The sequence below is a fragment of the Aotus nancymaae genome, unplaced genomic scaffold (assembly GCF_030222135.1).
Source record: "Aotus nancymaae isolate 86718 unplaced genomic scaffold, 86718_ANA_hifiasm-v0.15.2.pri h1tg000007l, whole genome shotgun sequence".
Classification (NCBI taxonomy): Eukaryota; Metazoa; Chordata; class Mammalia; order Primates; family Aotidae; genus Aotus; species Aotus nancymaae.
The window spans coordinates 3,018,283-3,042,443 of NW_026988418.1; the positions used below are offsets into that span (position 1 = coordinate 3,018,283).

The following is a 24,161-nucleotide window of genomic DNA, read 5'->3' on the forward strand; positions in this document are numbered from 1 at the left end:
ACAGGCCAAGTTTCTTAAACAAGGTCCCACCTTGGCATTCACTTGGCAAAATCTTCCAGGGCTCTCGTTGCCTATAGGCTGATGCCCAGACTCTCCTTGACGCGCCCGGACTCTCCTTGACGCTCCTGGCCTTCCACAGTTTGTATCTAGCCTCCTCTCATCAATGACACTAATGACTAAGACTGATGGAGCGGTTCATATAACCCAGGCACTCTATTGAGGGCCTTATGTGTGTTATCTCATTCAGTTACCACCTAACCTTAGGAGACGATGTCTTAGCTCAGTTTCTTCATCTGTAAAATGGGACATTCCAAGAAAAGCATTGGGTATGGTGTCTGGTACACAGCTATCACTCAATCAACTGTAGCCATTACCGCATCTTCCCTACTAAATTGGTGAGAAAGTTGAGGATAAGGGAGGTTCAGTAACTTGCTCAAGACTACAAATCATTAATGAAAAGTCTGGCTTCAGTGCCCAGGCTAGCCCTCCTCTCACCCTGTCACTGAGGGCCCATGCTCAACTCAGAGCCAACTTCTACAGCTCTGCTTGAAGTCTCCAGGTCTTTGCATGTAGAATACTTCCCTTCCTCCTCCTCCTGGAAGGCTTCCCCCTTGACACCCTAGGCAGGGCCACATACCCCAACTCTGCACCCCTCAGCCCTCCCAACAAACCTCCTTACTCTCACCTCACCAAACTATCATCTCAGTGGAGGGTGTGCCCCCTACTCAGAGTGCCTATGTCTTTCCCAGCTCTGGCCCCGCTGTGCCTGGCTGGCACGGAGCAGACCTCTGTGTTTGTTGGATCTGTTGGGAGCTGAATCCATCAGAGAGCCAAGCCAAGGGTGGAGAACAATGCCTGCTGGCAGGACAGCCTGCCTGCTCCCAGCTGTCAGTGTGCACTCAGAGTGGACACTCGCACTTGCCTTTAGCCAGGGCCTCCTGGCCACTTGCCAGACCTCCCAGTCCCGTGGCCGTGGCTCTCACTCTGCTCTACAGCCTCCCTGCAAAGTCATCCAGCAGGGGGTTCATCCCTAGAGGAGCCCAGACCATCAACCACATGAGTCCAGAAGATTTCTCACCTTCTCAGTTCACTTCTTCAACAAGTATTTATTGAACGCCAACTATGGGCCAGGCCCTGTGCTCGATGCTGAGTACAGAGTGGAGAGCAAACCAGGCATGGCCCCTGGCCTCATGGGCTTACACTTGAGTGGGAGGGACAGTCAACCCACAAGTAAATACACAAATGGATATGCAGTGGCTAATTCCCCATGAAGGGAAACAAGAGGGGCCTTGTGATAGATGAAATCCTCAAGTGTGGTAGTCAAGGAAGGCCCCTCTGAGGAGGCAACTTTGAAGTTACAGCCTGAGGATCTGAAGAACTCAGGCCATACATAGGGTAGGGGAAGAGCATTCTTGGCAAAAGGAACAGCATATGCAAAGTGCTGGAGGTGAGAATGAGGCTGGAATGTTGAGGAAATGAAGGAAGGCCAGGTGGCAGAGGCTTAGGGAGCAAGTCTGGGACTGGCAAGAAATGAGGCCGGAAGTGAGATTGGGACCAAAAGAGGAAAACCTTTAGAATAATAGGGCAACAGAAGGAGGTTTTCAAACCAGAGACACGACATGACCTGCGCTTTCAAGTGCTCTCTGGTGCTGCTGAGAACTGATTGACACCGCAAGAGGGAAGAGCTTTCTGAGGCCAGGGCAGTGATCTGGGGGAGGTGAGGTGACTGGGCCAGGGTGGCTGTGGGTGCAGATAGAAGTGGACGGACTCCAGAGATAGTTTAGACGTAGAATCTGCTGGAAGTTTCCAGAAGCACTAAAAAAAAAAAAATCTTTATTGGATGTCCGCAACAACCCCTACAATGGGGTAGGAATTGGAGACCCCAGGAAAGCTTGGGGATAGAAACAAGATGCAAGTCCTTGATCATGGAATCTGATCAGTCACCTTTCCTTCTGCAGTATCCCAGGGACAAAGTTCAACCAAGATGCCGAAAGAGCTGGGTAATTCCCACCTCATTGCAATGGCATCACAGATTCTTTGGAGTTGCATACTTGCAACATGGAAATGTGTTTCCCACAGCCCCACTAGGGATTCTTAGGCTGGGAAGTTGCCAAATTGCAAGACTGCATCACTGACCTGGTATCCTGGGAGCAGCAGGAGAGTAGGAAGAGGAGGAGGAGGAGGAGGAGGAATTATCCTTGTTCCTGTCCCGAGTGGAACCCTTCATGATAAAGGGGAAACTGGCCTTTGCTTTCTGTCCCCTCCTCTGTTCCTGTTCCCACTCCTGGGAGCATGTGTGAGTCCTGTCTTCCTTCTACCTCAGTCTCCCCTCTGCCTCCCTCAGGAGCACTCCCTGCCAATGACCCACTCTGTAAAATGATGCCCCCTCCTCACTGCTGCACATCTCAGATGGGTCCAGGAGGACAGCAGTCTGATGGAACCAGCTCACACTAAAAACGAAAGAGGTGCTTTCCTCTCTATCTCTCCTTAAGGAATTTGTCTTTTGAAAAGAGCTTTCTGGGTCACTCAGATGATCTCCTTCCTCTTATCCACTTCTTTGAAAGGGCTCTTTTCCCCAGGGTTTCTGCAAACTCTACTTTTCAGTCCATAGAGTCTACTCAATGCAGCCTCTGGGGAGGGTGGTTCCATCAAAGGGAGGAGGTGGGAGAATCTTCCCAGGGGTGATGGCTGAAGTATCTAACCCGTGTGGAATAAGCACCAGTGATTTGCTGCCTCTGGGACTCCACAGCCTTGGCTCTGCCAGGCATTAACCAGATCGTAGGAGTCCTGGGGAAGTGCCAGGCGGTGAAGGGGTGCTTGGAGTCACTCGGGGGAGTAGATATTTACTAATGAGTACAGAAGAGTTTCTGCATTTTGCCCATTGGTATGGCAACACTGGTCCCTCTGGATGTTCGTCCAGTCTCCGCTGTTCTGCTGGGAACGATCGCTGGACCATTTGTTTCCTCAGTTAGAGAAAGAGGCCTGGGGTGGAGCTGGGGGATGAAATGGCCTCTGAGCAGAGCCAGCTCTGTGGAGTCCTGGTGAACAGAATCTCAGGCCCTCAACCCACTGCATGACCTTGAAGGGCCGAGCTGCCTGGAATCATCCTTTCTCTTGCCCCTCCTCGGAGCTATTTTTGTCCAGCCTGACAGCCCTTGGCTGTTCCAGCAGTCTGGGCTCTGTGAGCCGGATGCAAACCAGGCAGCACAGACGTCTGGTGCTGAATCCCAAGAGGTTCCTCTCTGGGCGCCATCACATGGGGCCATGGCCCCTCTGTACTGTGTACCCAGTGGGGAGGGACCGCGTGTCTGGAGGATGGCAACTGCAGGACGTGGCGGGGCTGGGCTGTCTCCGTTGCTCAACCCTGGCTCCCGTCTGGAAGAGCTGTCCAAGGCCTGGTGTGAGGACACCCTGTCACAGAGTTTTGCTGCTGCCTAGAAACCTCCCAGGCGGGTTTATCAGGCCAGCTGTGTGCAGGGACCTGTTAGTGCAAGGGTGGGTGTCTGCTGCTGGGAGGAGGGTGGGAGCAGGCTCTGCTGGGCCCCCAGTCTCCAGGCCTTGGCTGTAGTGGAGACAGGGTCTGTCCTGTGGTTCAATGTGATGGTGTGGGCCAAAGACAGGTGGGCAGGGGCAGACAGGGTTCCCAGACCTCTTTGTGGCTCTTGCTCAGTCACTATCTCCAGGAAGCGAGGCAGACACTATGTTCCAGCCTCTTGGCCTGGGAAGGCTGCAGCCAGTCATTGCTCCTGACTGGGGTCTGACCCCTCCAAGGAACAGCCTGCCTTGGGTCCTGGTTAAAACTTTTTCCCAGACCCAAGGTTCGTGCCTGCTGCTGCTCTGTGCTGGGCAGGAGATGGGGTCTGGTTGCAGCTCTGAGGGACTCTCCCAGGACTCCTCTGTGCAGGTGAGAAATGGAATCAAATCTCTGAGACCAGAACAGCTCCAGAGCTGGGTGGATAAGCTGGTATAGCAGTGTGGTGGAGATGGGCTGGATGAGGAGGGGGCCTCTGGTGGCTGGAGAAGGTGCCTTCACATATGAGCCAGTCCAGGAAGCAAAGCAGAAAAGGCAGTGCTTTTTTTTGAGCCCCTGGTCAAAGAACCTTCCTCATTCCTGGGGGTGGGGTGGTGAGGGGGCAGGTCAGAAAGCCCCGACTTCAGTGATTTCAGAGACCCAGGAGTGGTACAGCATGGCTCCCGCTGGCCTCCCAGCTTGCCCTGGGGAGGATGAGCTGGGGGTGGGAACAGCCACATAGGCAGCAGACCCTGCAGGACCAGAGGGTGTGGGGGAGGAAGACCGCAGGAGGGGAGCAATGTGGCTGCTCCTGGCAGCTCTGCTGCTGGGGGCCATGGGCACAGGGGCCACTGGCCTCTCTAGGGGGCGGGCCCTCCGGGTGGAAGATGCCCCTCGACTGGGCAGCAAATTCCTCTGGGCTGGCAGGATGATGCCCGTGGCTCTGCGAATGGGAGCGGTTCGGAGGGCTGGGATGGGGTAAGCAGGAGAGGAGGCACCGGGGAGGACAGGACCGGGCACTCTTCCCAGGACGGCGAGCTGGTTGCCCAGGGCTGGCAGCCCTGGGCAGCTATGGAAGAAAGACCAGGGCCAGGCAGGAAAGGCCAGGGGGCCAGTGGGTGTGGGTAAAGGCTCCATCTCAGCTGCGTAGCTGTTGAGGTGAGAGAGAAGGCGAATCCGGACGGGGTCTGCACGGCTGCTGGGCCCTTCCAGGACCCCCAGGTACCTGATGACCTCGGTGAGGCACTCTCGAAATCCAATGCTCCGGAAGTCAACTGCCAGGGCTCGGGCATCAAAGAATCCTGCAAAGGGAGGCATGATGAAGGTCATGGCAGGTGTGGGGAGAAGCATGGAGCCTGGGTCTGACTGAGTTCTGGACCTGCCTCCTTCACTCACTCCCTGGGCAGCCCTGGCCATGTCACCTTGCCTCTCTGAGCCCATCTCTGCATCTGCAGAGTGAGAACAAAAATCCCTGCCTGGGATGGAGGGTGGTGGGTTATAATGATCAAATGAATTCACTAAACTATGATGCATTATAAAATGTAAAATATTGCTTTCGTCACAATTCATGATTAATGCAAAGAAAAAACTTTGTGGCCAAGATAACTTCATTTAAGCAGACACTTGACAGATATGAAAAGTTGTGCACTTGGAGGTATAGAACAACCCTGCCTGCTGAGAGGGGCAGACGCCCAGGAAGGGAGGTGGCAGCCATCAGAGTGGGGAGGTCCCTTGAGAAGGTGGCGTAGTGTAACAGTGAAGTGTGAGGTTGTCAGAGGCCAGCAGAGCTGGGTTCAAATCCTGGCTCTGCTACTTACCTAGCTGCCTGATTGTGAACAAGTCTCCTTATCTCTCTGTGCCTCAATTTCCTTAGCTGTCAAATGGGGATCTAGCAGTGCCTGCTGTATAGAGTTGTGAGGGTGAAATTAAAATAGTGCACAGAGGCTAGGTGCAGTGGCTCATGCCGTAATCCCAGCACTTTGGGAGGCCAAGGCAGGCGGAGTTCAAGACCAGACTGGCCAACATGGTGAAACCCCGTCTCTACTAAAAAATACAAAAATTGGCTGGGCATGGTGGCTTATGCCTGTAATCCTAGCTACTTGGGAGGCTGAGGTAGGAGAATTGCTTGAACCAGGACCCGGGAGGCGGAGGTTGCAGTGAGCCGAGATTGAGCCACTGCGCTCCAGCCTGGGCTACAGAGCGAGACTCCATCTCAAAAAAAAAAAATATTGCACAGAAAATGCTGAATAAAAAAATTTCGCCATCACTTATATTACTGCCTTGGCCCCTGTTGGCATCTGAGTTGGTCCCTTGGCTCAAAAGGCAATCTTGAAAGCAAGACCCCACTGTGACCCTCAGCAGCTGTCATCAGGCCGGGGACCCTCTCTCTCCCTCTCTCTTTCTTTTTGAGATGGAGTTTCGTTCTTATGGCCCAGATTGAAGTGCAATGGCACAATCTCGGCTCACCCCAACCTCTGCCTCCTAGGTTTGAGTGATTCTCCTGCCTCAGCCTCCTGAGTAGCTGGGATTACAGGCATGCACCACCACGCTCGGCTAATTTTTGTGTTTTTTGTCGAGATGGGGTTTCTCCATGTTGGTCAGGCTAGTCTCAAACTCCTGACCTCAGGTGATCCACCCGCCTCAGCCTCCCAAAGTGCTGGGATTACAGGCGTGAGCCACTGTGCCTGGCCCTTTTTTTTTTTGAGATGGAGTCTTGCTCTGTCGCCAGTGGCACCATCTCGGCTCACTGCAACTTCTGTGTCCCAGGTTCAAGCAATTCTCCTGCCTCAGCCTCCTGAATAGCTGGGACTACAGGTGAGTACCACCATGCCCAGCTAATTTTTGTGTTTTTAGTAGAGACAGGGTTTCACTATATTGGCCAGGATGGTCTCAATCTCTTGACCTTGTGATCCACCCGTCTTGGCCTCTCAAAGTGCTGGGATTACAGGCATGAGCCACTGCACCCGGCTGGCACCCTCTCCTTGATGGATAACCAGGTGAACTTCCTACACAGGTATTCCCATCCTCACTGCCTCTCCATACTTGTTCTTCTCTTGACCGCATTCTGAGCAAAGACAGACAGAACAACCTCAGCTAGCACTGGCCTCATGACTATGGCAGCAAATATCCGGTTTTTGGTTCATGGCCCCCACAGAGGGACAGCTCAGCTGGAGACTATGTTTGGAGCCGGGCCAACTTGTGGGTGAGACCCAACTCTGCTATACACTTAGCCATGTAAGTTCAAGCAAATCCTTTCACCTGTGTTTGCTCTTTTCTTTCCTCTTCTTTTCTGAGATGGAGTCTCACTCTGTCACCCAGACTAGAATGCAGTGGCACGATCTTGGCTCACTGCAACTTCCGCCTCCCGGGTTCAAGTGATTCTCCTGCCTCAGCCTCCCAAGTAGCTGGGATTACGGGCATCTGCCACCGTGCCTGGCTAATTTTTGTATTTTTAGTAGAGATCGGGTTTCACCATGTTAGCCAGGTTGGTCTCGAACTCCTGACCTCAGGTGATCCACCCGCCTCAGCCTCCCAAAGTGCTGGAATCACAGGGTTGAGCCACTGCACCCAGCCTTTGCTGTTCTTTTCTAACATTTACTGAATTCTTGCTAAGCATTTAATCAAGTTATCTAATTTAATCCTCACAAAAACCTCTCATTATTCCCATTTTAGAGATGAAGAAACTGAGGAAGGGAGAGGTTAAATCATTAGCCTAAGGTCATAAAGCTAGTAACCAGTAGGGCCCGATTCAGATCCAAAGCCTATACCGTGAAACACAGTTCGGTCTTCCCGTTAGTTCACAGTCAGAAAATGGTGATAACACTAACCCCCACCTTGCAGGTTCTTGTGAGAATCAAGTGAAACAACACAAGTGAAAGCATTTGGAAACTGTTAAATGCTGCCCACATATTAGTCACTGCTTTTCTTTTAATTGGAGAAATAAATGTAATTTGAATCTCCCCCATTGGTTCATTAGAGACAGAAGTCTCCACTCTTAGCAATGCATTTCTTTGGCAGAAGTTCCCAAATGGACCACCTGCATCAGAATAACTGGGTGGCTTGGTAAACTTGCAAACTCCTAAGCTTCAGTCTAGACTTGCTGCCTCAGAATTTCTGGGGGATGACTCCTGATTCTGCCTGCCCTGAGGTGACAATGCTATGCACTGAGGCTTCGGAAGCACCAGAACAGGCCACTTAAAATGCTACTGTCCTCTTCTGGAGTAGAAAGTTAGGTCTCTGGAACTTTGGTCTTTGTGGCCAAGGCCTGTGGAGATTTCAGGGTTTCCCAATTTTGAAATCACCAAATACACAGAGAAGCTTTAAGTAGACAGAATTTCTATTTGTCTGGAAGTGTCTTTAAAGCCACTGTTCCATTACTTTATGTAACGACAGGCTTAAAATAACAAAATGTTGTTTTAAGGACACAAAATGTTATTTGTAGGACACAAAATGAGTTACATTTGTGTCCTACAATCCTGAGACCTGCGGGGAACATGATATGTCACCCCAGCCCTGCCAAGGACCCCACGACAGCCCAGAAGGCTAGACCAGTGGGTAGGATACGAGGCTCCTCCCTGGGTTCAAGGGGGTCAGATTGGGATCCCAGGGAGAATTAGCTCATTCAGGCGAATCCTTAATGAGACCCTGGGTTGGGGAAGGGTAGGACCCATAGCAACAGTCTGTTACAGAAGAAAGTGCCTCCCAGGTCTAAGACTGGAGGGAGCTGAATTGAGGAAAAGGTTGGGCCAAATGGGGACACTGGAAGTGGAGAGGGAGATGCTGAAAGGAGGGAGCAAAGCTTTGCAAATATTTCCTCTATTGACTGAGCTCCTGAGAGTGGACTTTGCTCATCAGTGTATCCCCAGGGCCCACCCTCAAAATATTGGTGGTATAAATGACTCCTGAAAGAGAAGAGCATGGGTACCTGTCCCGCCAGTGGCATGGAGCATTTTCAGGTGATCCACCGTCATCTGCAAGACCTCAGCTTTCTCTAGCTTGGAAGAGCCCTGCGGGTACAGAGGACAGAAGGGTGGAGTCTCCAGCTGACCGTGTCGCTGCGCAGTGTCTTGATTTTCGCACCTTCCTCCCACTCCACTGCTGCCTGCAACTGGGCTTCTGCTTTGGCCAACTTCTCCAAATCTAGAACATTCTCTTCAGTTCTCCGCCCAGACCACCTGTCCTCTGTACGGCTGCCGGCCATCTTTCCTGAAACCACTCCTCCCTTGACTTGCACGATACCACTGTTTCTGGGCTCTCCTTTCACCATGCCTCTTGCTCTGCCTGTCTCTCTCTCTCTCTCTCTCTCTCTCTCTCTTTTTGTTTTTGAGATGGAGTCTTGCTCTGCCACCCAGGCTAGAGTGCAGTGGCCTGATCTTGGCTCACTGCAACCTCTGACTTCTGGGTTCAGTGATTCTCCTGCCTCAGCCTCCTGAGTAGCTGTGATTACAGGTGCATGCCACTACGTCCAGCTAATTTTTTTGTATTTTTGGTAGACATGGGGTTTCACCATGTTGGCCAGGCTAGTCTCAAACTCCTGACCTTGTGATCTGCCCGCCTTGGCCTCCCAAAGTGCTGGAATTACAGGTGTGAGCCACTGCACCTGGCTGCTCTGCCTGTCTCTTAACACAGTAGTGTCCCTTCTGTGTCACTTGGCACTCTGCTGCTCGCGGCACAGGGGTTTGACACCTCCATGGTTTTAACCACCATCTTCAGAATGCCTCCTAAACCAGCTCTTCTGGGAATCCAACTTCAGACTCAATGTGCCTAAGATCTAGCTCACCGTCTTATCCCCAGAGCACTTGCTCTTCCTCTTTTCTCTCTCAGGAAATGCTTCCTAAGCTTCCCAGGTGAAGTCTGAAGATCAGACGCCCCATGGGAGTCCCTTGAGGGCAGATACTAGGTCTAGTTCATGGCTGGTCCTGTGGTGTTTTTAGTGAACATCTGTGGAATGAGTGACTTGTTCTCACCAGCATAAGGGAAGGCAGAGGAACTGTGACCTATGGCTTGGTGCACAGGGTGAGAATCTCCGTGGCTGAGTCCACTGTCTGATTCCTCACTGTAGTTCCCCCACCCTAACAAGCTCGATGAATGGCAGAGTGCTCACTCCCTGAGCAGCCTGTTCCACTTTCAAATCACTCTGGAAATGTCCGTAGTGCAGAGGGATGGTGGCTTGAGAATTACACACTCCTGTGCTGCTATTTAATAGCTGTGTGATCTGGGATAAGTTACTTCACCTCTCTGTGCTTCAGTTTCCTTACCTGTGCTATGGGCATAATAATCCCTACCCTTCAGGATCATGTGGAGGAGTCAATTCAATGGGATGATGGACATAAAGGCACCTGAGTGTAAATTTCCATTCTTTATACCCTGCCAGTGGCAGATATTGGTAAATGATCACAGCATCTCAGGCAGCCGCTACCAATCAACAAGAGATGCCATGAGAAACGAACCTTGTCTGCCGTCCACACAGCATTTCCTCTAGCACAATCAGCAATGTCACATACCTGTTTCTCAAAGGCAGTGGGGACCAGGCGTCGCAATTCAGAAAGGCTGCTGTTGATGCGGTCTCGACGCCGTTTCTCTATGATCTAAACAGTCATGGCAAGAAGTTATTCACAGGTGAGTCATGACAGTTTCCAAAGTGCCTTGATAGACATCAACTCGTATTTACCCACACAGTATTCTTGTGAGGGAGATCAATCTAGTCTCACTTTATGGTGGAGAAAACCAAGGCTCATAGAAGGACAGTGATTTGCTTAAGGTCACACAGCAAGAAAGTGCAGAGGTGGGAGCACAACTCAGATCTCCTGTCTTGGTCTATAGAGGTGATACTCAAGATGTTTAACCACTGGTATAGCAGGGCACAGCCAATCAGAATGAGGACACCAGCCATTGTGCTGGAGCAGGCCCTGGAGGTCCCTGCTGGCCCAGCAGGAGGGTGACCCTGTCATCTGTGAGGTATGAGGTGGTTTGAGGAGTCTCAGGTGTTGATCTCTCTCTCTCTGTCTCTCTCTCTTTTTTTTTTTTTTGAGACCAAGTTTTGCTCTTACTGCCCAGGCTAGAGTGCAATGGCACGATCCTGGCTCACTGCAACCTCCGCCTCCAGAATTCAAGCAATTCTCCTGCCTCAGCCTCCTGAGCTGGAATTATAGGCATGTGATCACTACACTAATTTTATATTTTTGTATTTTTAGTAGAGACGAGTCAAGCTGGTCTCGAACTCCTGACCTCAGGTGATCCGCCCACCTCAGCCTCTCAAAGTGCCGGGATTACAGGCATGAGCCACCACACCCAGCTAAGGTATTGCTCTCTCTAGCTGCAGAGCCCTTCCATTCACACACTCTCATTCTCCCCTCACAATACTGGTAGCAGAACACCGGGAGCAGGACAGATATGACCCCATTTTACAGATAAAGAAAATAAGGGCTGGAAAGAAGTGGTTGGCCTAAGGGCTTACAGTCAGTGAGTGTCAGGCTGCTGTCTGCCAGACCCCAGATGCCTGGACTCCCAGTGCAGAAGCACAGCTGTATGCTGGGAGGAAAGTGGGGCTGGACACAACGGACAGACAGCAGCAGCAAGTGGGGATCCTTCTGCTGTCCCCTCCCCCACCTCAGCACACTGGGAGGGGATGAAAGTTCTGGACTCAGAGAGGAGACAGAAGATAGGATGGTGGGCAGGCTGGAACAACAATCATAACAGCCTATTGTGTGTCTGCTATTGTTCAGAATGTTACATTAATGCACTTAACCTGCAAAGCAGCCCTTTGAGGTGGGCCCTGTCATTATTCCAGTTACACAGAGGAGCAAATCAGGCCCAGAGAGGTTAAGAGGCTTGCCCAGAATCACTCTGATAACTACTGGCAGAGCCAGGATTTGAACCCAGGCAGTTAGCTTAGAGTGAAGTTTCTGCCCAGGGTTCTCCCTGCCAGACTGCAGGGGATTCATTTTGTTGGGCAACTCAGAAGCTGAGATGAGATGGACACTCACCCCTCTGCGTTTCTTCCTGGCTTGCATCTGCGAAGGGCTGGGGGTGGACAGTGGCCTGGCCATCTGGCTGGAAAGGAAGAGAAAAGCTGATTTTTCAGGGCTGAGGGACCCTCTCCTTGGCCCGGGCGGACCTCGGGCCAGGAGGAGCCGCAGGGCGGGCCTGGAAGGAGGAGCAAGCTCTCCCCTTTTTCCCCTGCTCATTTCAACCCGGGCCAAGTCCTCTCACGCACTCTGGGCCCACTCCGGACCTTTGGTCGGGACCTGCTCGGCCTCGCCCCTGGCCCCTCGCGGAGGCCGTCGGGGAACCGCGCTCAGCAGCGCGGCAGCTCAGGCTCCTGCAACCCGATCCCCGGGGGCGGGGCGGGTGAGGGCAGTGGCCGGCGGCGGCGGGGACGGGCCGGGAGGGTAGGGTTTCAGAGGGAGCCGCTGGGAACTAGCGTGGAAAGAGCAGATGCCGCCGCTTCCCACGGGCCGGGAGCGCCGGCCGCCCGCCCTCCGCCCGGCCTGCAGCTGCCGCCTCCTCCCACGCAGTGCGGCCGGGGGCGAGGGGGAGGCGGCATCTGGGTCACAGGCCCCTCCAGGATGCTCTGGTACACTGCCCTGGCCTCCCAGAAGGCCTGGTCCCCCCAACCTCGGCCTCTCCTCCCACTCTGGGCCTTCCCTCTGCAGCATGGGTTGAATGATGGATGTTTGCTCACACCCCAGGAGCTCCCATTACAGAGAAGAGGCTTAGCCCCGGGGCTTTTCCTGCCCAGACTGACCAAAATAATCTCCAGCCCAGCTGCTAACCCTTCTTAAGGTTTTCTGCTCCAGAAGCTCTCTTAGAAGGTGAGGATTCGCTGGGTCCACTGAGGCATCATTTATTTGGCCAACATGTCTAAGGCTCTATTCAGGCCTGGCGGGTGCTGGTGCACTCAGCCAGACCCCAGCCCTTCCTCACCTCAGCTCCAGTGGGCAGACACTGCACCAATAAACAACAAACAAGGTGACTCCCCTGCCATTTTGGAAGACACAAGGCCACACATCTGAACAGGAACCTGCAAGCTGGCCTTCACCCACACCAGCTCCTGCTGCCCCTGGGTGGAAAGCTGATGCCGTCTTTGATTCCTCCTCCTCCTCACCCCTACCTCATTAAAACCTGCCCACACTATGTCTAAAATACATCTCACGTCTGTCCTCTTCCTCTCCGCCACTTCTCTCAATGCTGCGCCTCTATCAGCTTTCATCTGGATGACTGCAAGCGCCTCTTGTTGGGTCATTTTGCACCCTGTTTTACTCTCGGCAAACCTATCTCCACACTGCAGGCAGAGTGATCATTTAAATCTGATCTTATCACTCACTTAAAACTCCTCAGTGGCTCCTCAATTTTTGTTTGTTTGCTTTGAGATGTAGTCTCGCTCTGTTGTCCAGGCTGGAGTGCACTGGTGCGATCTCGGCTCACTGCAATCTCCACCACCCGGTTCAAGTGATTCTCCTGCCTCAGCCTCCGACATAGCTGGGATTACAGGTGTCCACCACCATGTCTGGCTACTTGTTGTATTTTTAGTAAAGACGGGGTTTCACCGTGTTGGCCAGGCTGGTCTCGAACTCCTGACCTCAGGTGATCCACCTGCCTCAGCTTCCCAAAGTGTTGGGATTACAGGTGTGAGCCTCTGCACCTGGCCCCATTGTTTTTTAAGATCAAGGCCATCATCCTTCAGGTGGACCAACTGGCCCCTGTCAACCCTCCTAGACTCAACCCTCTTCCTCCGTATGCTCCAGCCTTCAAATGCACTAACTCCTTCCTGCAGTTGCATGTACTGTCCCCTAGACTAGGTCCACCATCTCTGGTCCACCCATCACCCCAAGTCTTAGTCCCTTTGCCCAGTAACTTCTACAGTCTGTCAGATCTCAACTCAGATGGCACCTCCCTAGGGAGCCTTTTCTGACATTCCTCCTCCCACTAGTGTCCCATGCTCAGTATTCTCCTAGCACCCCACTTTCAGTGTTTATGCCAGTTTGTTGTTTTATATTTATATGGTTATTTGATTGATGTCTTTCTCTCCAACAAATCCATAAGCTCCGTGAGGCCATAAGCCATGTCTGTTACATTCACTATTGCAGCTTCAGTACTCAGCAAGGGCTTGGAATATGGCAGAATTCATGGTAGAGCTTCCTTTTCTCACCCTTGTCTTTGGCATCACTGGGGAACAGAGAGGTAAGCACCATAACATCTATGTCCTAGGCGTTTGTGGAATGGGGGCATATATGACTTACCAGAAGGGTCCCAGCCTATGTGACTACCCTTTTGGCATTTGAATTTGGATCATTTTCATCAACTGCTCAAAGACAGAAGGTTGCAGAAGGGACCAGACAGCATTTGTCAAGTCCTACTGCTATGTCCCTGGCTTTGTCCAGACACATCTGGAAAAGGATATCTCCCACCCAAACATCTGGACAAGCAGACCTGGTAAGAGGCCTGTAATAGCTCCTGGGAGGGAGAGCCTAGCAAGCTGGGTCCAGGACTCAGATGGCCAGATCCTGAGATCTGTGGGCAGCTTGTTTACAAAGCATCATTGGTTCACTGGGGACAAGCCCCAAGAGCCAAGACACACTAAGAAACATGGCCTTTGTTCCTGCCAGCTTGATAAAGTCTCTTTGGGTGTTGGGTTAGCCTTGTGCACGTCATTGCCTCTCAGCCTGATCCCTCCACTGGGACCATCTGTTGGAGGCTGACGCACCCATCTGAGGGCAAGGCAGTGCTGCCATCCCCTTTTCCAGTCTCCTGTTGGGTTTGTCCCTGTTGTATTATTTCTCCCTTCTCCTCTCCCCATATCTCAGAGGCAAACCCCACGTTACAGTTTTCTTGGAAACATTATGTGACTTTCCCTCCTTTGAGCCTTACAAATGCCCATTTTACAGATGAGGATGCTGAGCCTCAGGGAGCTAAAGCAGCTTGCCCAGCCTATCCAGCTGCTAAGGAGCAAAGCCAGCAGGGAATCCGCATCTTCTGGCTCCGCTTCAGCATTGTTTCGCTTCTAATTCCCACTTCCTGTCTGTCTGAATGGCCCTCCAGTCTCCTTATTTTTAAAGTTCCCAAGAGCCCAGCCAGAGCTCCCCTCCGGCCTGCGATCTGGCCCTGACAGTGGGAGGAGGTGTGGGAGCTTCTCGTCTGAGAATCTGAAAATGACACAGATTTTCATGGACCCAGAGCAGATATGTTGACCATCAAGATCTGCTCCATAGGCCTCCTAGCCAGAATTCTGGGGCCATCTCTTATAGGGGTGTAGCTTTCCAGGTGGTCCTGACCATCCTCAGTGCTGACTTCCCCTGGGAACTCCCCCATGGAACCCTTGCAGATGACCCTAATCATTTTGTGCCAGCCAAATGCAGAATCACAACGTCCCAAAAGAAGGGATCTCAGAGAGAACTGAGTCCATTTGTAAAATGAGGAAACTCAGAGGGGAAGGGATCTACCGCAGGCACACAGCAAATCAGAGGAAGACTCAGAAATACAGCCAGGTCTAGTGGCTTTTAATCTGAGGCTCTTGCCAGTGCCTCCCATATATTCATCATCCCATCATGTAGATCTCGGAGCCAGTACTTTTTGTTCTATGCTGCACTTCCACATCCATGTGTCTAATTTATTACACAATAGCCCCATGAGTGAAGTATTATTCGGGCCATTTCACATTTAGGAAAAATAATCATTTTACAGGTGGAGTGACAGAGACACTGGCGTTAGGAATCACTCCAGTAAGTCCAGTCTTCAGACTTCTGGTCTTTTCATTAGACCTTGCTGTCTCATAAATATGTTGCCCTGCCAACTAAATGGTGACCGCTTTGACAGCAACATTTATTGGAAGTTACCTTGTGCCACAGCAGGGAGCTATGTAACTTTATGTACATTACTTCATCAAACCTTATCCGGTGAGGCAGGAATGCTAATGTATTCCCATTTTGAAAGGGAGAAAACTGAGCTTCAGTAAGGGGTACAGTCACCGGCCAAGGTTAATAGTGGTAAGACTCAAACTCAGATCTATCTGACTTCAAGGCCACCACCTTATATTGTGCAGAAACAGGACCCTGATCCAGTGTCTGACATGTCGCAAGTGCTCATTAGATGTTTGCAGAGGGAGGGGAGAGGCGGTACTCTCAGTTCGGGCTTATCATGTGTCAGGGGGCCAGGTTCAGATGAGAGCTCTGTGGGTGAATTTCACAGATGTGGCAGGACTGCCACCAGGCAGATGCCCACAGTGAGGGTGGAACACACCCTGCTCTTTATTCTTATGTCTCTGAGTGTGGGGTATTTGCGCCTTGCCCCTGCCCCTGAGAGGCTGGCTGTCTCCGTTCTGTGGCCCTTATCAGTATTTATCTGCTTTCTTTGTATATGAGCTCTTCTTCCCTGAGAGTTCCCTGAGGGCAGAGGCTAAGCAGGATACATCTGGGCCCCCTATGCCCAGCCTGGGGTCTGGGCCACAGCAGGCATCGTTCAGTGCTCCCTGAATTGAAGCATTGATGTCTGCTGGGGGGAGGGCCCTTTGGTGAGTGCTACAAAGGGGCGTCTATAAGTCAGCCTCTGCCAGATGTCCAACTGCTTTCTGTCTTCAGAGGGGTCTGCTCCTCTGAGAACAGTGTCTAAAAATGGGCTCTGTACATATAGGAAATGCTGTAGGTATAGGAAAAAACTGCCCACTGATCCTTTATGCCTCCATGTGAGCTGTTGTCCAGATGCCATCTTCAAGACGCCCTCCTTGACATCTTTGGTTGAGAGTGACCTCTCCTTGCTTAGGTGCCCTCACAGCCCACAGTCTGTCTCTTTTCCATCCTGTCCATGGTGTTTGTATGACCTGGCGGATCACTGACTGGGCTGCAGACTCGTGGAGGACAGAAGCCAGCTCTGATCAGCCGAGTTCTCTGGCATCAATTTTGTGCCCCTGATCTATGAAGACCCACTGCCATTGAATTTGAGACCCCACTCCACCACCACCACATGGTGCTGTGCCCTTTCCTGGCCCTCAACAGGCACAGGCTAAGAGAACTGCTTCTCTAAATAGCAGTTTCTGCTAAACAATTAAGAAAGGCTAATATGTTGCATAGCAAATTGTATTATACACCCTAAAATCAAATGTACAGGATGCAAGAGGAATATCTGTTACGGCATTTTCCCCAGATTTGTGACCGAGGCAGGATCCCTGGATCTCAGAAAACTGAAGAGCACTAAAATTACAAAATGTCCTCAAAAACATCCTAAGAATTAACTGGCGCCAGCACATTGGCTTATGCCTGTAATCCCAATGCTTTGGGAGGCCAAGGCAGGAGGATCACTTAAGCCCAGGAGATCAAGGCTGCCATGAGCTATGATCATGCCACTGTGCTCCAGCATGGGCAACAGAGTGAGATCCTGTCTCAAAAAAAAAAAAAAAAAAGAATTAACTGAATTCCCCTTCAATTCTGTTCTAGAGACTCATGAACCAGGAGAAATGAAGTATCCCTTTCTTTCCCACTACTGTCTATTTTACTGATGAAGAAACAGACTCAGCATAGACTCTGGCAGGGAAACCAGTGGCCCATAGACCACGTAGTGGGTTGGTGACAGTTTGGGGCTGGGACCCAGGTCTGCAGACTCTCAGTCAGCCCTGCACCTCTTTCAGGGTGCTGGGGATCACATGGTGTGTGCCTAAGCATATGCTGTTCTAAGCCTTTGACATACTTTACCTCATTTGGTTTTCCCAATGCGTCTACGAAGTTGATTCTATTATTTATGCTCATTTAACAGATGAGGAAACTGACGCTTAGGCAGTTCACAGAACTGGGAGGTAGCAGAACTATACGAGTGCAGTTTGTTCAACAGGTTTGAAGCAGGTCAGACTATCTACCAGGAGCTGAAAGACACTGGCAGCAGGGGGTCACCACAGGAAGAGCACTGGAATTGGAGGCTAGGCCCTTGAAGTCCCTTATTTTCTTCAATACTAAGACCCTAAATCCAAGGTCCGATTTGCTCAAAAGAGGACAAATTTTCTTCCTCCTGAGATATTTTGTGGACTACATGAAAACTGCATCCAAACTAGGGTAAAACTGGGAAAGAATCGTTACTCTACATCGTCAGCAGATTCCAGACAGGGGCTGGGGCACCATCCGTCTATGAGAGTTTTCTAGGATCTCCAGGGAAAATCCCTTGCCAATGGCCTCCCCTAGGCCACTTCAACAATAGATGATCACCCACTGGCCATCAGACCCCCGAGCTGACCTCTACCTCCAGCATCCCCAGCCCTGCACGACCGAGAGCGCGCAGGATCCAGGCACTCGTGCGTGTAACGGCACGGCCCGGGCACATCCCGCACGCCGACACCTGCGGCCCCTGCGCTCACCTGCCTCTGCCCGGGAGGTGCTGGAGGGGCTGGCCAGCCTGCATGGCGAGCCGGTCCGCCTGCTCCCCACCCCGCTCGCCCTCCCACTGCGAGCTCAGTCCCTGCATCCCCGCCCTTACCTCAGCTCGCCCTCTTGACCCACGTCGACGGGTCCGTCGGACTCGCCGTCCGAGCCGCTCGGCTCCTTGGGTCGTTTCATGGCGAACGCAGGCTGCCTGGTCTCAGCCCCGCGGCTTGGGCTCCCAGTCGGGAAGTCGGGCCCCGCCCCGGCCCCGCCCCGGCCCCTCCTCGGGGGCGCCGCCGCCGCCGCCGCCGCCGCCGCCCTTTCCCAGGGCCCTTTTCTGAGCCGCAGCCTGGGGCGCCCGGGCGCCCCCTCGCCCCCGCGGTGACGCGCCACCGAGCCGTGGGAAGGCCCTGGGCGGTCGCCGCCTTCACCGACGGCTGGGAGGTCCGGCTCTGCTCCGCTGTCTCGGCTGCCGCGCGCTGGGTGGCCTTGGGCAGGTGCCCTGGGAGGCCCCGCGGGGAAGCCAGGAGTCCCGGTCTGTCCCTGGGTCTCCTGGGCGCTGCCGGCCTGTAGAGGCGCCCCTCCGATGCCCGGGATTCCACAAGGGTCAAGCCCGCGCGATCCTGCCTCCTGGGATTCTGGAGGCAGCAAACACATCAGGTTTGTCGAGGTTAGTCAAGGTGGCTGTTGCCTGATGATCGACAAAAATTCCCTAGCAGCTCCTCCATAGGGGCCCAAAGCAAGTGGAATAGTGTGGTGGGGGCAAGGGGAAGACACTCACTCTTGTGAGAGGTGGGGGTCACCCCCAAAAGGGACGGCTGAAGTTGTGGCCACAGCATCTGAGGAAGCTGGGTTCTGGCCGAGGTGGCAGTAGTGGGTTGACCCTGGGAATCAGTTCCCAGTGCACTAGAGTTGTCCTGGGCGGCCAGGAGGACAGGAAAGGGCTCCTTCTAGACGCTATGGCAGGGCCTCAGAGAGGGAGGAGACGGGAAGACACCCTCTAGCCTCTCTTCCTGGGGCCCCTGCTTCTGACAATACACCAGACTGTTCACTCAGGGAGGGCTCTAACTGCCCTGTCCTTAGCTGGGGGCACTCAGGAGAAGTTCTCAGATTCACCTGTCATTCTCATGGGCCCAGTACCTCAGAGAAGCTCTCAAGGCTTGAAAGGAAGCTGCATGAAAAGCAGCATCCTGGAGGTGGACTTATTGGGCAGGGAAGAGGAGATAAAGGAGGTCTTGGTGTGCTGGGTTAGACATGAGAGAAGTCTTTTCCTTTTTACCCGACACCAGGTTGGGCCCCGAGGGAAGCCACTCTTTAAAGTGGGAGAATGGGGTTGGTCATCTGAAAATAACTGTGCTTCCATTCCCCTAGCAAGTCCTGCTTGCTGGGGGACACTGGATTACTTGGTGGGAAAGAATGTTCGTGTGCCTCCATCCACACACAACCACAGACACAACCATTTGGCCAGGTGTGCAACATATACACACGGACAGACTTACAAATACATTACTGGCAGGCACAACTGTCGTGAACAATCAGTACCAGGAAGCCCTGGTGGTTGCCCCAGCCACCACTATGGACTCTCATTCCAAAAGCCCTCAGCACTCACATCACTTCTGTGGGCACATGCCAGTCAGTGGAAACCTCAACCAACAGAGAAGTCACACAATCCATGCACTATGCATTCCCTGGAAAGACGGAAGTCAAGGAAGCCTCCCAGATATCTGCCCTATGTAATTGGCTGAGATAGCAAAGATTGGAAGAGGAGCAGATTTGCAGGGGAAGGTCAAGGTGGACCTCCATGGTGGATGTTTCATGTGAGCTGTCTTGGATCATCAAAATATAGCACACAGTTAAATAGAGAGTCTGGAGTTCAGAGAAGAGGTCTCAGCTGGATAGTAAATGTGGAAGTCATTAGGTAATTGATGGCATTTAAAGCTATGGGAGCAAATGGGATCACTCAGAAAATGTGGATGGAGATAGAGCAGGGCCTAGCTAAATATTTAACATTTGGTGAGCACTTACTATAAAACTGGAACTATTCTAAGCGTTTGGTAAGTATTAACTCATTTAATCCTTGACAACCCTATGAAGTAGTGATATTATAATCCCCACTTTACAAGTGAAGAAGCGAAGGCTGAGAGGTAGAGTAACTCTGCCGAAGGTCAACAGGCAATAAATGGAAGGGCTGGGATTCAACAAAGCAGTTTGGTTCCAGAGCCAAAACTTTAGGCTTTATTACCTGATACCGCACTCCTCCTTCTTTTTAAAATAAAGTTTTGCTCTGTTACCAGGCTAGAGTGTAGTGGCGCTATCATAACTCACTGTAACCTTGAACTCCTTGGCTCAAGTGATTCTCCCACCTCAGCCTCCTGAATAGCTAGGACTACAAGTGCACCCCACCATGCTCAGCTAATTAAAAAAAAAATTATTTTTTTTTTGTAGAGATGAGATCTCACTATGTTGCCCAGGCTGGTTTCCAACTCGTGGGTCCAAGTAATCCTCCCACCTTGGCCTCCCAAAGTGTTAAGACTACAGGAGTGAGCCACTACACCCAGCCAATTATACGACTCTTAAACATTGTGATATATTATCTAGTACTGAGCCCAGAGCTATGCCATGAGTATAATAGCCATTGGCCCCCTATGGGCTATTAAGTACTTGAAATGTGGCTGATCTGAATTGCTATGTGCGGTGAGTATGAAATGCACACCAGAATTTTTTTAAATGTCAACTATCTCGTTGATATTTTTTGTTATGATTACCTGTTGCAATGATAATATTTTATAAGTATTGGATTAAATAAATTAGTAAAATTAACTTCCCTTGTTTTATTTTTAGGTTTTTTAAAAATGTGACTACTAGTGTTCGCTTCGGCAGCATGTATACTAAAACTGGAACGATACAGAGAAGATTAACATGGCCCCTGCGTGAGGATGACATGCAGATTCGTGAAGCGTTCCATACTTTTTGACCCTTCAAAGATTTTTGGTGATTCTTTTTATTGAATTACTTGTCTTTCTAGAACCAAGTGCATTTATTTTTTGAGATGGAGTCTCACTCTGTGGCCCAGGTTAGAGTGCAGTGTCGCGATTTCGGCTCACCGCAACCTCTGCTACTGGGGTTCAAGTGATTCTCCTACCTCAGCCTCCTGAGTATCTGGGACTACAGGCGCACGCCACTATGCCCTGCTAATTTTTGTATTTTTAGTAGAGACGGGATTTCACCATCTTGGCTAGGATGGTCTCAATCTCTTGACCTCGTGATCTGCTCGCTTTGGCCTCCCAAAGTACTGGGATTACAGGCGTGAGCCACTGCTCCCAGCCCCAAGTGCATTTTTATGTGGAGTTATGAAGACCTACAGGCAGAGAGAGAAACAGAGGAGCAAGGTCCTCAAAGGGACCTGAGGAAGTGAAGATTAAGGCCTTGCTTTCGAGAACTGGTTATACTCCAGCTGTAACCACAGGACAGAGGAAGTATAGTGGTCCTCCACCAGACAGTGTGTACTCTGGCGTGCAACCTGGAATTGGAACAGAGGTGTTCGTAGGGAAAATCCAAGAAATTTATATGAGGATGAGTTGGTGCCCCTTTTTGAGAAGGCTGGACCCATTTGGAATCTACGTCTTTCTTTTTTTTTTTTTTGAGATGGACTCTCGCTCTGTTGCCAGGCTGGAGTGCAGTGGCACTATCTTGGCTCACTGCAACCATCGCCTCCCAGGTTCAAGCAATTCTTCTGGCTCAGCCTCCTGAGTAGCTGGGACTACAGGCACCCACCACTGCGCCCAGCTAATTTTTGTATTTTTAGTAGAGGCAGGGTTTCACCATGTTGGCCAGGATGGTCTCGATCTCCTGACCTCGTGATCCACCTGCCTCCGCCTCCCAAAGTGCTGAGATTACAGGCGTGAGTCAATGCGCCGGTGGGATCTACATCTTATGATGGATCCACTGTCTAGTCAGAATAGAGGATATGCTTTTATCACCTTCTGTGGAAAGGAAGCTGCACAGGAAGCTGTGAAACTGTGACAACTATGAAATTCACCCTGGTAAACACCTTGGAGTGTGCATTTCTGTGGCAAACAACAGACTTTTTGTTGGATCCATTCTGAAGAATAAGACTAAAGAAAACATTCTGGAAGAATTCAGTAAAGTCACAGAGGGTTTGGTGGACATTATTCTCTATCATCAACCCGATGACAAAAAGAAGAATCGGGGGTTCTGCTTCCTTGAATATGAGGATCACAAGTCAGCAGCACAAGCCAGATGCCGGCTGATGAGTGGAAAAGTAAAAGAATGGGAAAATGTAGTTACAATTGAATGGGCCGACCCTGTGGAAGAACCAGATCTGGAAGTCATGGCTAAGGTGAAAGTTTTGTGTGTGAGAAACGTGGCTACTACAGTGACAGAAGAAATATTGGAAAAGTCATTTTTTGGAAAACCCGAAAGAGTGAAGAAGTTGAAAGATTATGCATTTGTTCATTGTGAAGACAGAGGAGCAGCTGTCAAGGCTGTGGATGAAATGAATGGCAAAGAAATAGAAGGGGAATAAATTGAAATAGTCTTAGCCAAGCCACCAGACAGGAAAAGGAAAGAGTGCTAAGCTGCTAGACAAGTCTCCAGAAGCACTGCGTATGAAGATTATTACTGTCACCCTCCTCCTCACATGCCACTTTCAATTAGAGGTTGGGGTCGTGGTGAGGGGAGAGGTGGATATGGCTACCCTCCAGATTACTATGGCCATGAAGATTACTATGATGATTACTGTGGTTATGATGATCACGACTATCGTGGAGGCTATGAAGATCCCTACTACGGCTATGGTGATGGCTATGCAGGAAGAGGAAGAGGAGGAGGAAGGGGAGGGCGAGGTGCTCCACCACCACTAAGGGGGAGGGGAGCACCACCTCCAAGAGGTAGAGTTGGCTATTCACAAGGGGACACCTTTGGGACCACCAAGAGGTTCGAGGGGTGGCAGAGGGGACCCTGCACAACAGCAAGAGGTGTGGTTCCTGTGGACCTTGGGGCAATGGTGGGGACAGTGTAGGAGGCAAGAGAAAGGCAGATGGGTACAAGCAAACTGATTCCAAGCGTCGTCAGACCAACAACAGAACTGGGGTTCCCAACCCATCACTCAGCAGCCAGTTCAGCGAGGTGGTGACTATTCTGGTAACTATGGTTACAGTAAAGACAACCAGGAATTTTATCAAGATACTTATGGGCAACAGTGGAAATAGACAAGTAAGGGCTTGAAAATGATACTGGCAAGGTACAACTGGCTCTAGATCTACGTTCTTTAAAAAAATTGGCTTTACTGTTTCATCTTTAAGTAGCAATTTGGTGCCATTTGTACTCGGCTGAAGAAATCACTGCTGTGTATATACTCAAGTCTTTATTTTTTCTCTTTTCGTAAGTGCTCTTGGACATTATTGGGCTTGCAGAGTTCCCTTATTCTGGAGATTGCATGCTTTTATTGTTTGGGGCTTCATTTTAGCTTCAAAACAAGCTGGGCACACTGTTAAATCGTGATTTTGCAGGACCTCTGGTTTTGGACAGTTTCATTTTTTTGGATTTGGGATAGATTACATAGGAGTATGGAGTATGCTGTAAATAAAAACACAAGCTAGTGTTTTGTCTTAAGTTTTTTTTCTGAGATAGAGTTTTGCTCTTGTTGCCCAGGCTGGAGTGCAATGGTGCGATCTCTGCTCACCAAAACCTCCACCTCCTGGGTTTAAGTGATTCTCCTGCCTCAGCCTCCTGAGTAGCTGAGAAGGCATGTGCCGCCAGGCCCAGCTATTTTTGGAAGTTTTAGTAGAGACGGGGTTTCTCCATGTTGGTCAGGCTGGTCTCAAACTCCCGACCTTAGGTGATCCGCCCACCTTGGCCTCCCAAAGTGCTGGAATTACAGATGTGAGCCACTGTGCCCGGCAGTAGTTTTAAGAAATTAAAGCAAACAAATTTAAGTTTTTTTGTATTGAAAATAGCCTACCATTGTATGTTTTGCATTCCTAGAAGCAGGTTAACTGTGTTTTTAAATTGTTTTAACTTCACACCTTTTTGAAATCTGCTCTACAAAAGTTGTTTGGCTTAAATGTCAAAAGCCGTGACAATTTGTTCTTTGATGCGATTGTATTTCCAATTTCCTGTTTGTGTAAGATTTCAATAAAACTAAAAAATCTATTTAAAAATGTACTACTAGCAAATGTTAAACTGCATATTCAGCTCCCGTGATAGTCCTGTTGGATGGTGCTGATCTGGTGCAGGGTTTCTTACCCTCGGCAGTATTGGCATTTTGGGCCAGATAATTCTTTATTGCA

The 24,161-nt window shown here is 50.8% G+C and overlaps 1 protein-coding gene, 1 non-coding gene and 1 pseudogene across 3 annotated transcripts; 2 read left to right on the forward strand and 1 right to left on the reverse strand.

The window, feature by feature from the left end:
* Positions 1 to 1,086: 1,086 nt before the first annotated feature.
* On the reverse strand, positions 1,087 to 18,063 carry HEYL (hes related family bHLH transcription factor with YRPW motif like). Of its 2 annotated transcripts, XM_012439167.3 has the most exons (5): positions 17,966 to 18,063; positions 11,497 to 11,563; positions 10,015 to 10,098; positions 8,436 to 8,517; positions 1,087 to 4,812 (listed from the first exon to the last, which is right to left on the reverse strand). In XM_012439167.3, the coding sequence occupies exons 1-5, from the start codon at positions 18,043 to 18,045 to the stop codon at positions 4,139 to 4,141; spliced, it is 987 nt and encodes a 328-aa protein (XP_012294590.2). In that variant the 5' UTR covers positions 18,046 to 18,063; the 3' UTR covers positions 1,087 to 4,138. The 2 variants fall into 2 exon arrangements, with proteins under 2 accessions (XP_012294590.2, XP_012294589.2); XM_012439166.3 differs by lacking the exon at positions 17,966 to 18,063 and having other exon boundaries at positions 11,497 to 11,709.
* Positions 18,064 to 18,362: 299 nt separating this feature from the next.
* Positions 18,363 to 24,036, forward strand: LOC105707949 (heterogeneous nuclear ribonucleoprotein R-like; annotated as a pseudogene).
* LOC135273458 (U6 spliceosomal RNA) lies at positions 20,715 to 20,821 on the forward strand. The gene has a single exon (XR_010341260.1). It is a non-coding gene; the product is annotated as a U6 spliceosomal RNA (small nuclear RNA).
* Positions 24,037 to 24,161: the final 125 nt, after the last annotated feature.